This window comes from Micromesistius poutassou (genome assembly GCF_964030765.1).
Source record: "Micromesistius poutassou genome assembly, chromosome: 10".
Classification (NCBI taxonomy): domain Eukaryota; kingdom Metazoa; phylum Chordata; class Actinopteri; order Gadiformes; family Gadidae; genus Micromesistius; species Micromesistius poutassou.
This window is the reverse complement of record NC_140280.1, coordinates 17,935,703-17,952,956: the sequence shown is the minus strand read 5'-3', so window position 1 is coordinate 17,952,956 and position 17,254 is coordinate 17,935,703. Positions and strand designations below refer to the sequence as shown.

Here is a 17,254-nt window from a genome sequence, read left to right as displayed (position 1 = left end):
AGATTCGTTATTACATACATATTAAGTACATGTGGTCACATTTCACTTTTCAACGTGTGTTCATCAGTGACAGCATACACTAACTGAGGATGCCTTGAAGACTTCATCCGTCCATCCATCATGTCTGCTCACCTGTTTTGCACTGGGGACTGAAATTACCTTCCAGGATAAATAAAGTCTTATATTATCTTACCCCGAGGTGTGTGATGTGTGATCTTGTGTCGGATCTCAAGGTTTTCTTCCTTTTCCCTGAAGGGTTTCTGCAAGGTTGTGTGTGGCAGGGGGATGCCAATTTGTGACGCCAACGGTTGAGTGTGCAATGAATGTCTTCAAAGAGTTACCTTACCGAACAGAACCCAAACCGTAGGGACTCAACAACACATGGTTGGAGGACAAGCTGGTTCTTGTCAGGTTTCATGTCCATGTCTGGTTGCTTTTAGATCAGATGTGCTACTCTAGGTGTTATGAAAGGTTATTGATCTATGTATTGATTGGAGAGAAGTTATGCTTTGTTCCTTTGTGAACATTACACTCATAGCCTAACGTGAGCACTGAAGGACATACAAAGATCAAATTTCATGGCCTTATGTCCACGGACTGCTTGAACCGGCTAATACAAGCCCAGGCTATGTTCCAATGAAAGGATAACGGAATGGCTTTTTGTAATAAAGTGATTAATAAAATGAAATAGGAAAATGTGGCTGGCGATTTCTGTACTGGTGCTGTCTCTTGACTTAAAATGACTGAAAGCTTACTTGTTCTCAGCAATCATGCATGTTCATATCGATTTCCGTACCTTGGCTTATTTGAGACCTTGCCGTATAATGAACATCTCTCTCCTGAAAGCACACACTCAGATTGATTTTGCTCCGTGCAAGAATAAAAAACCCTGAATTCAATTTATAAGCGCTCGGTCCTCTGTGAATTATAGTTCTATTAATTAGTAGCAGTCGGGTTACGTGAATACCTTGGTTTAAGAGAATGATGAAGATTTTATAAACATAGGCCTACTGCTTGCGGTGGTTTGACCTAAGGACATAAAAATAAAATATTGTTCAATGCAACAGATTTACTCGGCAGCCCAAGTGTCCTTTGAGTACATCTTAGTTCCACACCGAAGTGTTCTCTCTAATTAGTCAGAGAGATAGCTTACAGTCCTGGTTAAGGTGTTACATAATCCCTGATATATCAGAGAGTCTGTAACAGAACAGCCCATGAGCAATGCTAGAGACGGGGTGCGGTTGAATATCTTTATACAAAATGCTTTTCCCATACTATTGATTGCTCAACGCAACACTAGGATCAACAATCAATTTAGGATCACTTTACAACAGTGACGATTGCACGACTATAGTATTGGAATACAATATTGCATTGACATGGTCGAACAATATTGCTTGAAAGTTTATGAAAAATATTTCAACACATGGAATTACTACTATCCTTTTATCATTGTATATTGTATTGTGATTTTTTTTCAACCTAAAGTTACAAAACTACTTTCAATGCAACCTGTTCCATACTTTCCATACTTGAGAGAGTTCTGGTAATTCCCCAGAATCAACCTTTGGTTCATGGCGAGAAAACAACGTGAAAGAATAACACAACCAAAGCATTTTGAACATTAATATCTTTTTTTATTAAGACAAGAACTCTTCATTGTTTTGTAAAAATGTCTATTTATGAACCAATACAAAATGTGTATGGGAATGTGAATCTCTTTTGTTTCTCCATCGATACACATTAACATTTTCCCAAGAACAGCAAAGAGACAAAAAAATAATCTAAAACCAATGAGTGGAAAAACCATCAAAACATCTCGGGAATGAAACCAAAAGCCGAGGCCAGTGAAGTCGACATGTTGTACAGCCACTACGAGTTTCTGAGTCCACTTTTCTCTAATAAGCAGAGTCGCCATTTGTGATCTATGTTAACACAAAGCAATACTTAACACGATTTATACAGTGCACAAAATATTTAAGAAAAAGAAAAAAATTACAGAGGACATGTACAGCTCATATGCAAAATATTCCACAACTTGAGACTTTGTTTTTTGGTGGTGGAGGTGGGAGGGAGGGAGGGGAGTACGGGGTGGGCGTTCTGTAAGGATGTGCTGTCGCTGCGTTGATGCTGATTCAATGTTCTTAATATACGGATGGCATTAATAGGTAGGGGCCCTAATTGTTTGCATTTCTACCTGAGACGAAGTCACGTCAAGGTAATGCATGAACCTGACATGACAGGACAGTGTTGAAGGAATCCATCACAGAGGCTGGATATCAATATGACCCACACTGTTAGACCAACGTCTAATATATCTCAAGGTTGGGGCTGGAGTTTATAAAAAAAAAAACAATCCCCCATAAAAACAAATGATGAAAGATTATTTTTCAGAGTATGACGAATTGAACCATTTTGGTATTTGTTCATTATCGTTATGCACTTTTCTTCCCGCCTTCATTTTTGAGTGGTAGTGTGAAAGGACAGGAGTCTTGGAGTTCACATCAAACTTTTGGAAGCCCCAGCTATCCTAAGCAACAAGAATATTTTACCACTAAAAAGTAAGTCATTACTGCGTCAGCCGCACAAGGGTGAAGACACTCTTTCACTTCCCTTGGCAAGCAGTACTATTTTTTCTTCTCTCTCTCTCTTTCTTTTGTTTGATGTTTGAATAGAAGCTGTGACACATCACTGAAGCAAAAAAAAAAAAGATAATTAAAGAAATAAAAAGTGCTCACTGTTTAACACATTCACAATCTAACAGATGGAAGTGGAACCCCATCCAGGATCCTGTGAAAAAAAAGTACAAATAAAAATGTAATTTTTACCAACACTTGACCGCAACGCAGTCCAACCCTCGTCCCCATCCCGACAAACACCCCACCGCCTGGCCGACCGACCCGACCGCCAACCCTCACCCAACCCCCCCCCAGAGCACCCGGTCTCCACAACACAAAGAGGCAAACTCCCAGCAATGCTAAGACCATACAGTGTTAAACCCAGTGGTGAATCCTTTGTGAACGGCATGTCCATAAAAACCAACTCCCGTCTAACTGCCACAAACAACACGACGGTACAAAGGAGCCTTGTATACACAGCATCTGTTGTGACACATCTCAACAGTCCTTCTCTCCTCCTGCTTCTAAAACCTCCATCTTCACAGTCCAGACCCGGGGACCATCACGTGTGTAACGGGGAAATGCATCCCCTTTTAAATGCCATTAGAAAGCGGATATACTCAATACGCAATTTTCATAGTGGAGACGCTCTGTGCGCCACGGAAGCCCAGAAGAACCAACCTTTCCCCCCAAACTCTATGCGCCACAAGGCTGAATCTCCGTTTGGATGCGTCCCCTTTGACGTACCAAACTGTGATCCAATGTACTGATACATCAAGAGATGCGTTTCATCTCGCGCTTTGTGCGAAGGAAAAGAGACAGAAAACACAAAAGACTGTGCCTCCAAACCCTTCGCCGCCGCCTCCTCCTCCTCCTCCCACTCGCTGTGTCAGTGCCGGGCGACGTTGACGGGTAATGAAAACGCAGGCGCCGCCGCGGTACAGAGACGCACATTAGGGGTTAGTGTAGAAGACTGGGGTGGGGAACAAAACAAGTGTGATCAAGTTTGGCATCCGGCGCCACTCCCCTCTGGGGCCTGTGAAGCAGCTCCTTGTTTGAGTGTTGGCAGGTTATACATGAAGCAGAGCGGATAAATAAGACAGTGGGAGGGGGGGGGGGGGGGGGGGGGGGGGGGGTGCTTCCAGTACGACATGCATCGGAGAGACGGGGTGTTTGACACGGTCGGACTTCACTTGCATACGAGCGTCGGGAATAAAATACTTAAAAGTAAATGTTGTAAACAAAGCTGTGATAAAAAACCCAGGTAAAATAAGGTCAACACTAAAAACAATCTCTGCTACCTTATCCTTACAACGGAGGCTATGCCATAACCAATTCACTAATTTCATTAGCTCACAACAATAAGCAAGATATAAACAAAAACCCACAAAGCGCTCCCTTGAAAGATGGCGGGGATATATCTCACGTTGATGGGTAAGTGTGTGCCTCGTATACACGGGACACGTGATTGGGTCCGGGGAGGGGGTGGATTTACGTGCCAGTAACACAACAACACAAACTACTTTGCTGTACAGGATTAGTACTGTGATGTAATGTTGGGAACCACATGACCACATGACCACACCGACTGCTGATGGTGCTGATGGTGGTTATGGGGGGAGGGGGAGGGGGAGGGGGTCCATGCAGCGGCTTTGGCCTGCGACACACACCTGTCCGTCTGTCCGTCCGGGCTCGGGACACTTTCAAATCGGGCGCTGCTCATGGCGAATGAGGTCGAGGCTTAAGTATGTAGTTAAGTATGTTAACGCTAAACGTTGGCGAATATACGCTTTTTTTTCTTTTTTTTTGTATCTTGACGGAGGGACCACTAAGAAGCTGTAAGCCGTGTTTGTTATTTGGAATTAGAAAACTGACTCAATTAAAATAAATACAGTTAACAACGCACTTGGGAACCTATTTGGCCAAATATAGATATTTAGGATCGCTATTAATTCAAACGATTGGAAAGTAGGAAAGTCTTTGAAAAAAAACAGAGAAAAACACAAACAATTGTAAAAGTGTATGATAATATTTCCACGGTTGATATGAGGAACAGGATATGGCGTGACGGTGACCATGGCAGAAGTGAGGAGCTTAGAACTAATCACAGCATCATAGGAAGAGGGGATCGCACCAGCTTTAGTCATGTGACGTTTGGGGGTAGCGTTTGTACAGACACCTCTCCTGTGGGTATGAAGCCTCTACAGTGTGTTGCTGTGGCTTTCTCTCCTTCCCCCTTCAGCAGATAGACGCTTGATACCCGCGAGAAGAGAGTGTAAAAGCAGAAGCTGCGATGACGAGGGGGGGGGGGGGGGGGGGGGATGCTAATGAGGCTTAACACAAATCCAGTGTATGGCGAGTAGAAGAGAAATGGAAAGAAGAAAGTAAATTTAGAACAAGGCACAGAATTTTCTGCAAATGGTTGAAACTAAAAATTCGTACCAGCAGTTTCTCTTTTTTTTTTTTTTTTTTCTTTTTTTTTAAGGGAGGTGTCAAATGGTTAGGGTCTTTAAATGTGATTCTGTGCTGGATAGGTCTGGCACACACACCGTCCCACTCCCACCCAGATACCTTCCAGCACACCAAAACAAATGTAAATTAAAAAAAAAGACCCGTGAACAAATATAACCCCAAAAGCCCGGTAACCCATTTCCATGCCCGTCATGCCTCTGTCTTTTTTTGTTGAAACACATAAAACATTCCATCTACAGTCGCATACTAGTCTAAACACGTCTTAAAACCTTCCCTCTAAAAAAACTCCTCCCTCCCCCACCTCCTCCAACCCCCACCCTGCCCCAAAAAGATAAAACAATGAATAAAAAAAAATAAAAGAACATAAAAATACTTCATAAAACAAAACAAAACAACAACCAAACAAAGATCGTCCCGAACACTCTCCGAATCCGAAATCTATACCTCACCAGGCCCACCCACATCCCTGACCTCCCCTCAACCACCACCACCACCCCGCCCACCTAGCCCCTCTCGCCCCGGGTCCCACCCAGGACCCAGGGGGGGGGGGGCGCCGCTGGGCCAGAAGGAGCCCTCCTCTAGATGTAGTACTCCTTCTTCTCGTCCGAGTTGGTGTGGCCGCCCTCGGCGTTGATGATGGCCGTGTCAGCATCCGCGGCGTCATCTGCGCCCTTGGCTTCGTGTGTGAAGTAGGTACCTGTGGGGGGGGGGAGGGGGGGGGGGGGGGGAGGTGGGGGTAAGAGTGTAAGGTCAACGAGGGAACGATAGGCTAGGCGATATAATGCAGAGGATTAAACGTGACGTTACGGACGCAGCAGCGCCCTAATTATGCAAATCCGGCGCCACGTGGCAATCGTGGCAAACTAATCTCAAGACAAGGCGCCGCATTTTCCAACAAGACTCAAATTCTCGTTATTTCCGTTCCCGTCGGCGCCGGGGGTGGAGATTGCCGCGCGGTAAATCCTTTTTTCCCTGCGACGGACGGGGCCCTCAGTGTGAGGTGGGGCGCGCCGTTTTCACCTTCACATTAACCTTGCCGGGGTGGAATGGGGGGGGATCGAGAGTAGCAATCAACTCCAAGTCCTAATGTGGACAGAATGTGTTCTTTGAGAGTTCGAGAGGCTGACGGGAGAGGGAGAGGGAGGGCCACCGGGAGCGCCTGTCACACACTAAAAATGAAAGCGCAACAGGGAAAAATCCTGTCTGCAGATCAGTGTCGCATGAAAACTGACAGGAGCATTTGATTGTATATTGCCCTGGACGGCATAGCAAAGTCAATCATCATTTCCATGAAAAAGATCCAAAAAGTATCCACAACTTAAAACTACGCCAGCCGTTACGGGGGAAACCAGCAGTAGAGGCTAAGTGGTTTAGATACTACCCAGAGAACCGGATGGCAACCCCCGACGTCCTCATCCTGCTTGTCGTCAACCGAGACACCTAACCCTTACCTTACCTCATCGACGACAGCGATCGATACAGCAACACACTGTCAGGCGCTTTGGATAAACGACTGAGAAGGCAAAGAAAGAGGAAGGCGCCTTACCTTTGTGTCTCGCAAAGTAGCGTCCGAGGACGATGAGTAGACAGAGCATGGCGAACACCACCACCGCCACCACGCCGCCGATCACGGCATGGTCCACCGTTCTCGGAGATCCCTCGCCAGCTCTGGAATCTGGAGTGCACAAGACAAGGCACGGGCGTGTCACCACAGAGTGTTTAATGATTGATGATTGGGTGGTGAGCTCCCCTGTCCCGACAGAAGGCCGGCACACATTTGATTCTTGTTGCCCGAAGCCGCAAAAACCGAACTGGAAACCCTGAATCGTCCAGACTATCTGGAGCTGTACCTGGATAATGTGCGACTGAGACGTATAAGAAGGTGTAATACGGAAAACTTCATGCATCTCAGTTTGCGTGAACATAGTTTGCTAAGGTCAGACACATTTACACAAAGGGTTTCTTTTTCTTGGTTAAAACAGACGTTGACGTCGAGCCAACAAAACTCATGTTCATGTCCAACTCATCGCTGAGTTACAAAGGCGGAGTACACTTCCACGGGCCAGGGCTGGGACACAGACACGGGCTGCAACTTTATTTGACTACTTTAGTTATTTGGACTGTAGAGAGAGGGTTTTTATCCATGCTTAGCGGGTCGTGGACCACAACAGCCACCTCCGGGGGCTGCAGGCCATAATGATGTGTGAAAGCTATTGATTATGTGTAGGGATCCATGACAACCCAAAGTGAATGGCCGTTTGAGGACGAGATTGGCCCTTCACGGCACAAAGGAGGAGCCAATTTTCCCATGGATAGAGCTCACAGTGCCAGCAAACTAAATTGGAAGTATTGAAGAAGTGTCTGTGTGTAGACACTACCAGCTAGCCTATTTACTGTTCTACTAATTGTTCGCTGGCAGTAGTAGATGTACATTTGATGTGTGAATGCCAGGGAAGTGCCTCTCTCCTGATGGTTCTGTCTGCATCTCGATACAAGGCCTTTGACACAATGGAGCCAAGATACTTATGGTTTGAGACAATTTGGTGTGATTCTTTTGAAAATTGCTGCGATTGGATACCATTTGATCAATGCACTTACATTTGTTTGATTAAGAGATTCAGAATACACCATTTTTCAGACAGAGTATACCGAGTACTCCCCTGTGGATACCCAAAATGAGTACTGATAACAGTGCTTTTAGTTTTAATTGAGTCACTCGCTGTTTGAGAATCCCCATCTCTACTCGACCTCACTTGGGTGGCCGAGTGTCTAAACAAGTATTAAGTAGTGCCCACTGTGGGAACACCGGTCCAAACAAGCGGCCGGTGTTATGCAGTCCTTTCATGTCGCCCGTCAGACTCCATCCATCACCGCTAACATGTTTCGATCACCTGTGCCCGTCGTCTCTACACCCTAAATTGGCAACGAGGGAATTTCCCCGCGAACGGGGGGGCCAGGAAACGTGGAGACAACAGAGCGAGGGATGCAGCAGTTATTTATTAAGGGATTAGAAGAGGACCAGAGGAAAAGGTCTAAAAACCACCGTTGCGTCCTGCTTCCCCGCCCTAAACCACCTCTGCCATTACTCCACTTGAGAGGGAAGCAATAGGGACGGGGGGGGGGAGCTGACAGAGCCAGACAAAACATTACGTGATGGATCTAATAGGTTATTTTGACTTTAGATATGCTGCGTCTTCCCTTTTCCTCCTGCCAGTAGGCAGATTCAATTACAGTGTGCAGGGATCCTGTTACCTACCAATTGGCTCTTGTCAGACAGCGTAAGTTGTGGTTTAACACGCCGTCTTGTTACGATGGAAACGGGGGAATCTCGGGCCGCGCCCGTCCACCAAGAACGCAGCGTTCCGAGATTGGGCCTGTAAATAAAATTTGTCTCCTTTCCTTTTCCTGAAGCTTTACTGACCAAGCCCTCTTGTCTCAAACCATTTAACACATACACAAATATATGTAACTATACTGTGTGTGTGTGTGTGTGTGTGTGTGTGTGTGTGTGTGTATGTGTGTGTTTCAGATCCACATAACCATTCCAAAAAGGTTGAAATGCTCCAAATGCTCTCTTATATACCAGTGAGACATTGTTGGAAAATATTTGGGAGGAAGTACAGTCGAATGGCTTTCCACCTGCCAATGCTAAGCAGGGAAAACACGATGGCAAAACAACAAGCCAGTGAGTTAGAGTACACACACACACATACACACACACACACACACACACACACACACAAGTGTCTCTCCGGAGCAGATCTGTCACTTCACAGGCTTCCCAGGCTGTGTATTAGCCTCTTCCCTCAGTGTGATTTACCCAGGGATGTCGTTTGTGACGATAGGCTCCCGCTAAAACCGTTGACTTACAGTATGTGCTGATGACATCGAAGCACGCCACACTAAGGCTTTGGGTTGACGCCTGGTGCTTCTCAATCACGACTTTTTAATGCACAGCGGTGGGAGACACAATACCGCCAACCCGTCAGAATTAAATCTCAAAATCACACAGGGCGGTTGGGCGGGCGCTGTGCCGACGGCTTTCCGTTTGACGGGCCCTGCGATGCGTGAGCCACGAGGGGGACCAGGGCACGGTAAGCCCCCCGGAGGCCTGCGGCAGCCCCCGCAATACCATTAACACTCCAACAGATTTGTATGCGGTGGCGCTTGGCTTCACGTTTGACCAATTACTCTGTCAACCTGGGATATCCATTCCCGTGACCTCACACGACGACTCCGTCTCACAATTGCACGGGTCATTGTTTTGCCTATCAGAGCTGGAGGCAATTGATGTAATTGCATTTTTTCTTAGACGCTACCTCTAGATGGAGTGCAGCCCGCCCCCACGCGTTGAAGAGGCCAGCGTGACGCCCCGGCCTGCTGCCTTTAACGCCGCGCCTTTGGCTCCGGAGCAACATTGATCCGCACGGGGGGAAATTAAACCAGTGGGGAAATACAGGGCAAATGCCAAAATAAATCCTGTTCTAAGGAAAGGTGTGCCGAGCGGACCGGGAGCAGCTGCTTTCAATCGGACGCTGCTCATGATGTAATTACACACACATCATCTCGTCGCGCTTTCAAAGTCACAAGTAAACACGCTGCCTGAGCCGCCTGACCCCTCGGTTTGTTTACGCCGGCTCTGAGGGGGCGGGGGGGGGGGGGGGGGGGGCGGGGGGCGGTCTTGGCAAAGGGTTCCGGTGACGTGCTGCAGCCAACTTGCAAATGCCGCCCTGGCCAGACGAGTTTGAACGGCTTGTGACATTTGTGCAGTTGGTTGAAAAATATCTGAACACCGTGGACCACATCTAATGAGTCCACTTGTAGCTACGGTAAATGTAGGACACTAAAAAGTGTCACGGGTATCACAGTTTGTACCTACACTTTCTGGAGGACAAAGACAAACCAGGGTCCACTTTGCACAGTGGATTAAGCCACAGCTAGCGATGGCAGAGACCGGGAATGTAACCACCGACTGTGTACTCTGCTCCTCCAGCGAACAAAAGGAAGTCTGCAGATCCAAAGGCTTTCTCTCCACTCTCTCCGCACCAACATCCCTCTCTCTCCTTCTGCAAGGAAAAACAGCTCCACTCTCGTAAGCCATAAACCGTGTCCAAACAACCAAATATGTCCGTATGCGGTTGCCTTCTGTGGTTATGTTCCTCTTATGCTCAAGCGCTTCCGTCGGGTAACAGTGGAAGGGGATCGATGCGGTGGGCACCGGGGCCTTCCGTGAGCCTCACAAGGCCTGGCGTTGGAGGTCCAAGCCTACACTGGTGTTGTGTGGTACAGCGGGTGAGGACACCAAACCACAGGGTGAACAACAACAATAATACAGAGCAGAAAACAGACCAGCGTTTTGCATTTCCCTTGGCTTTCGTTGAGGTTCAAGCTTGTATCACGGGCGACCGTGTTCATATATAGTGGACACGCAGAAAACTTAATAATACGGACCGTCAAATGGGCATTGAAGCACAACTGTTAATTTCAATTGGTGCCAAAACAACCCCATATTTATAGAGATACCCCTGACAACCTCAAGCCATTCAGAAATGTGTTTCACAAAACAATTGTTTGTGTAAACTTTATAAGACATATATATATATATATATAAAATCACATTCAATGTACCACATTCAATACCAGCAGGAGTAGCCCACGCAGGACAAAAACAAGCTTGTTTACACAAACAATTGTTTTGTGAAACAAGCTTGTTTTTGTCATGCGTGGGCTACTCCTGCTGGTATTGGTACATTGAATGTGATTTTATATATATGTCTTTATAAGACATATAAAATATATAAAATCACATTCTTTTGTCATGCGTGGGCTACTCCTGCTGTGATTTATGTGATTTATATATATATATGTCTTTATAAGACATATATCAGTGGCGGTTGCTGGTCTTTCAAAGAGGGGAAGCTAATTACAGCCTACATCATATAAATTTTCAATTTATGTATATATAAATGTAAATTATGCTCTCTGTTCCTTTTCAAGGAACTGCTCTGTCATACCAACTAGCTGTCTTTTCCACTGACTTGACCAGTGTCCTCTCAATGGCCAGCAGAGCTAGGCTGCTTAAACGGCCTTGGTCCATTATGTTACGGGTGTAGGACTTGAGCCTTGAAGCTCCTTTCTACACCTGCAGATGTAGCTCTAATTGTTGCCACTAATGAAAACAGTTTGTAAAGCTGAGGCATTGCACTGTCCGACTCCCATGTCTTTAAGGAACACCAAGAAATCACACAGCTTTCCCCTGTCACCCTGCAAGTCCTGATCTGAATACAGGACTTGAAGTTCAGACCTCAGGCTCCCTGTATCAAAGTGATGGCCAACTACCAAAATGATATTAAACTTGAAAGAGGAAGGAAATGTGGGAATTATGTTAAACTGAAGCAAGGAATTGTGTGAATAAGCGTATGACATGTACGATGAAAATTGTCTAGCAATTTCGCCAAGCAAATATCAAGAAATAGGTTGCAGTCTTTCGACTCGCAAAATCCACGATGGGACTGAGGAATGAAGACAGCTCTGTCAATCAAACGGCAACTCAGTCTTTCGCAGACCCTCCAATCATCACGCAGAAGCCCAGCGTCCAGGCCAGCCCACTCCTCCATTCACCCCCAGAGACGCTGAGCATCCGTGGGAGGGACATAACCGCAGCATTATCCAATGACCGTCGATTTTCCACACACTAAAAAAAGCTGTTCTATGCAGCCCCATTGAAGTGGATGGACGCTGAGCTTCAACAGGCAAATGCACTGTGACACTACGGGAATGTATGAGAAGGAAATCGAGTCAGTCGACCTGCGATAAGCAGCTGATTCTGAACAAACTCGTCTTCGAGATAGACGTGTTCTAACGCATTTTTAGTCAATGAAATGTTAACAACAGTATATATTTGACCATTTAATTTTTGAAATTTTAGGGGAAGCTGAGCTTCCCTTGCAGTCTTAAGAGAAATTGCCACTGATATATATATAAAATCACATTCAATGTACCAATACCAGCAGGAGTAGCCCACGCATGACAAAAACAAGTATATATATGTCTTTATAAGATATAAAGATATATAAAAATATATCTATATCATATAGTTTTAAATATATATATACAACAACATATTATGGTTGCCTCCCACCAATATAAAAGCATCATCCCTGACAGACTAGAGCCAAACAAGGTGTCCACAGGGCTAAACAAAACACACAACAGTTAATCAAGTGCAATCAGTTTGGCAGAGCCGGGGAGGAAGGGACGGGAGGGGGAGGTTTGCCAGCCATAAGTGGCGCACACCTGAGTATCTCATTTCAAAAGGACGTGCTGACAGGGGCCCTGATACCAGACAGAGATCTGCTAATAGGATCTTCCTAATCTGCTAATGAAGCGTTAGTGATTGCCACGGCGGCGCCGGGAGATAGCGGTCCAATCAGAACCAGAGTGTGCGGTGCCACCGCCACTGCCACGATTTGAAATGCAAGGAGGCTCCCCTGCTATGGTGGCCCAGAGGCGTCCACCACACCACGGGCACCGTGGGGAACACGTGGAGGCAGCTAACCTGGTCCGCTCATTGGGTATGGGTGCGTGTGCTGCACGGTGCCTGTGCGTTTGTGTGTGTGTTCGATAGTGTGAAAAGGTGGAACACAATTAGGTTCCATCTTTTTATTTATATAACTGCTGATCGAGACAGGCTTGTGTACAAAGAATAAACCGTTTTTTCTAACTGATTTCGATAAAAAACGCAGTCGTTAATGGCCACCTAGCAAACAACAGTTCACAGTCGACGTCTACAGATTTTGCATTAATTACCTTTGAGTCACTGTCGATGGGAGCAGGTCTCTGTTTAACTAAAGAATTAAAGAATTAAAGAATTGGGCATTTCTTTTGAGGAGGACAAGCGGTAAATGAGTGTGCTTCAGAGCTTTAAAACATGATATGAGTGGAATAACACAACCCAGTGCTAAAAAGCACTCAAAGGAGGTTACACTTCAGGTAAAGAGCATCACAGTTCTCTGACTGTCATCGGGACCACTATCGCTGGAGCAGGTTGGTTAACGCACAAGCACCACTCATTACTCTCTGACCACAAGAGGACACCACAAACATTTCAAACCACCTTTCCGCCTCACACCTCCTTCCCTACCTCTCTCTCTCTCCCCAAACCAAACACGGTGCTGACTGCACTACCGAGGCCCCCGTTAAGCTAGTGCAAAGCCTCATTGATAAATGTCAACATATCCGTTTAATTGCACCGCAAACAAACAAGTCAGAAAAGCTGCTCTATCTGCAGTTTAAAATCAGCACTTTTATTCTGTATGGCGGTACTTGTGGGGGTGGGGGGGGGGGGGGGGAGAGAACACTAGGCGGAAGTGCTGGAGAGAGGGAAAAAAGACACACGAGACACCAGTCCCTGGTGGCCGAGGCTAGAGGGAGAAGGACAGCCAATCAGTGGCCCTTTAATACAAATACGTCTCTGAAACAGCTTTTTATTCCTAGGTTGAGGGGACCTTCCCTGGGAATTACTAATATATTCAAATTTGGGAAACAAAAATGTGACAGATGTGTTTCTTAGACAACAGGTAATGGTGTATAATGCATTCCCCACTTCAGCGCGTATGGCATCCATAATCAAATGGCGGATGATTTACACCGACATCTGGCACACAAAAGCAAATATCCCATCGCCCTTCTCCCCCGGGGTCCCTGATTTCTATTTTCCTCTGTGGGTGCTATTCATCATTCCTCCAATCATGGCTAGTTTTCATCTAAAATGTAATATAATTATGGGCTTAACTGTACTCTGGATATTAAAGCTGTATCTAGGCCACAGTGAGCTCGATAAACACCTTCTAATAATGGCTTTTAGTGGTCTCTGGAGTGACTTATCCTAACACATCGAGGACTCGATGGCTCCCAGGCCAGATGACGGTGCTGCGACGCCCATCAGTCCTGTTAATGGGGGACTGTGGTTTTGAGAAGGACAAAAAAAATAGGAGAGAATAACCAGAGAGAAAGAGAAAGAGGGGGGGGGGGGGGGTGGGGGGGGTGGAAGAGGGACCATTGCGGTTGCTGTAACTTCTCCAGGGTGTCTTTTCTCCTCTCATGCGTGATTATCACCCCCCTGTTGGCCCTGGCCGCCCCTTCGCTGGCTGCTCCCAGTGAGCTGTCTGTGGAATATTTACTAAAAGGCTGCCTGACAAACTAAGCAGGATACCTGTTTTATAACAGGGTCTAGGGGAGGTGGACTGTGTGTGTGTTTTTCACTTTTTCCTTTTTTTCCACAACACAGTCTGTCTCACGGCCAAGAAAAATTGCGTAACCAGTTGTGACTCAAGCCCTTGATGGATGTTATCATATTTACCTCCCGTTCTTGATGATGTGTTTGCGACAGTACCGGCCAAGCTGGAAAACAACCAATCTACAAGGCCATACGCTTCCCTAACTGTTGACTTAATTAAAAGTTAGGCTTTCTGAGGTATTCCGTCCCCTTTCGAGCCATAGTCTCAGCATAGAGACGTTTCAGTCTGGTTGTCAGCCTTGCCTGACAGCATGCCTGGCAATGGCAGCAAGACAACCATACATATATATATATATAAATATATCCATCATAGAGCCAAGGAAGTCAGTACTGCCACGAACACCCAGCACCAAGTGGTGGGAAGACAACGATTGGGGCCAATCTTGACAAACCAGCATCCCTAATTTCCCCAGGGACGGTAGATAAAGTGGTAACTGTAATTCAAGGGCAGATTAAATGAGGGGGGGGGACTTTGCTGCGCTACATGTCACTGGCAGAAACCCCTGTCGACTGCACTGCCTAATATCTGCACATTTGAAGAGGAAACAATGAAAAGAGACACAGAAGACTTGGGTGAATAGTGCCCTACTTAAAGACTTCTGCTGTGTGTGTGTGTGTGTGTGTGTGTGTGTGTGTGTGTGTGTGTGTGTGTGTGTGTGTGTGTGTGTGTGTGTGTGTGTGTTGAAAGACTACGCACTGCCTTTGGCTTTGAAGGAGTTAGCAGAGCCAAGTTGCCTGGCAGAATTGCATCCGTTTTCATATTTTTATGTACACATCTTAGAGGCAAGTTAACTTGACATCAACACTTTTTGCTTTTATTTATTTATTCTATTTTTGTAAAAGCATTGGTTTATATTTAATTGCGGCCTCTACCTTGTGTATAGCTTTGAATACGCTGTACACAGGCATTATGTCGGTACTATTTGGATGAATAATTGTGTAGTTACAAACACTCAGGAATGGTCATAACTACCACTCTGAAATGTGCAATATGAATCTACTCTCCCCCCCCCCCCCCCCCCGCCATCCCTTTGGTGGGAGCATCCTCATTCCACTGGACCAATGACAAATCCCTGATAATGGCTTCATGCATCATCCTCGCCAAATAATTTACCTCCACTGTCTCTGCCAGAGTCTGACCCACAGTCATAGAAGGGAGGGGGACTAGAGAGAATGGACAGAGGCTTTGGGAGGTAGCATTTGGTGTGTGCTGTGTCACCAAGTTGGAAGCCTCCTCTGTGTGTGTGTTTGTGTGTGTGTGTGTGTGTATTTGTGTATATACTGTGTGTGTGCATGTGGAAAGATCTTTGTGTGTGTGTGTGTGTCTGTTTGTGTCAATGTGTGTGTGTGTGTGTGTGTGTGTGTGTGTGTGTGTGTGTGTGTGTGTGTGTGTGTGTGTGTGTGTGTGTGTGTGTGTGTGTATTTGTGTATATACTGTGTGTGTGCATGTGGAAAGATCTTTGTGTGTGTGTGTCTGTTTGTGTCCATGTGTGTGTGTGTGTGTGTGTGTGTGTGTGTGTGTGTGTGTGTGTGCGAGAGAGAGTGTTTGAGTATTCCGGTGAGGAGAATGATAATGCAGTAGGAGGATTTCCAATTAGAAAGGGGTGGGCGAGGTGATTACAGCGGCAGTGATTATACTGGCCGCCCGGAGCCCGGCAGCACGCAAGTGCCAGGCGGTAACCATGGCGGCCAGCTCAGGGCCGCTGAGATGTGCTGAGTTACGAGGGGCGAAGGTGGGCTGAAGTCAGTTCCTAGTGGTGGTGCTGGTGGTGGTGGTTGTAGTGAAGAGAGAATTACTAGTGTTTGTTATATCCAGACTGCAGCCAAAAACATACACTCTACATATCGGCAGACATAGCCATGCGCAGACTATTCTGTCATGCCAATCGTTGCCCCATTGGCAAGTGTCATATATCCGCTGCACAGATCGCAGTGGGACGATTTAAGTATTTACTTAAAAAATCACCGCTTTAAGTACCCTTTAAGGATGGATTCCCAGAGCTACACAACCGACGTGGAGGCCCACATGCTCATGTGGGCCTCCAAATCCTAGACAACCAGGAAATAAAACGGCCCAATTTGTGTTTCACACCGAAAACCCTTCCAAACACAAGCCCCAAGTGAAGACAGCCCACACTCTAGAAGGAGAAACACACACACACACACACACACACACCTCCCAAATACATACACACACACACCCTCACACCCTCACGCTACTGCTGGGCAAATGACACAAAAATGCAGACATAAATAGTTTGCTCATTCGCTACACTAATACTCCAATCCCTCAGAAAGCCTCGCTGCACAGACTCAGCTAAGTGCTGAGTTGAATTGCAAAATACATTATTAGCACATTGATTGCCAGGCACTTATGCCTTAAGGTAACTAACAAAGTTGTTTCTTCAATATTTCAACTGAGTGCCTTCACATTTTCGTTTCCATTAAATATACATAAAATGCTGTCATCACAGTCATTGGATTAAGGGGGGGGGGGGGGGGGGGCTGTCCTTTAAATTTTTTGTTGCACCTCGCTGTGAAAACAGACACACTTCCTGGCTGCTTTATACAGAGTGGCTTTTATCCTCCTACATTTCCTCAATATGAGGTCTTTGGGCCCGGCTCAATTATCCGTCCGCTTTCAGACACATGCCGACAGCCGCGTTGGCAGGTGTGTCCTTTCGTTCCCGGGCTTGTTCACCTCTCAAGACAGGGAATTAGCCGCTACAGCTAGCCATCAGCTCATGCAACTGACATCTTCCACCAACATGCCCTTTCATTTGGGGAAGGGAGGGGGGGGGAGAGAGAGAGAGAGAGAGAGCGAGAGAGAGAGAGAGAGAGGATGGATGTGGGAAGAAATAGGCAG

The 17,254-nt window shown here is 46.3% G+C and overlaps 1 protein-coding gene across 3 annotated transcripts in view; it reads right to left on the bottom strand.

Moving 5' to 3' along the window:
• Positions 1-1,646: 1,646 nt before the first annotated feature.
• Positions 1,647-17,254, bottom strand: part of cadm1a (cell adhesion molecule 1a) — a 252,300-nt gene continuing 236,692 nt past the window's right edge. For all 3 annotated transcript variants that reach the window (XM_084474647.1, XM_084474649.1, XM_084474648.1), the window contains 2 exons: positions 6,637-6,765; positions 1,647-5,787 (listed from right to left, as the gene is read on the bottom strand). In XM_084474647.1, coding sequence (XP_084330773.1) covers positions 5,669-5,787; positions 6,637-6,765 — 248 coding nt within the window. In that variant the 3' untranslated portion in view covers positions 1,647-5,668. The remainder of the gene's footprint in view (positions 5,788-6,636; positions 6,766-17,254) is intronic.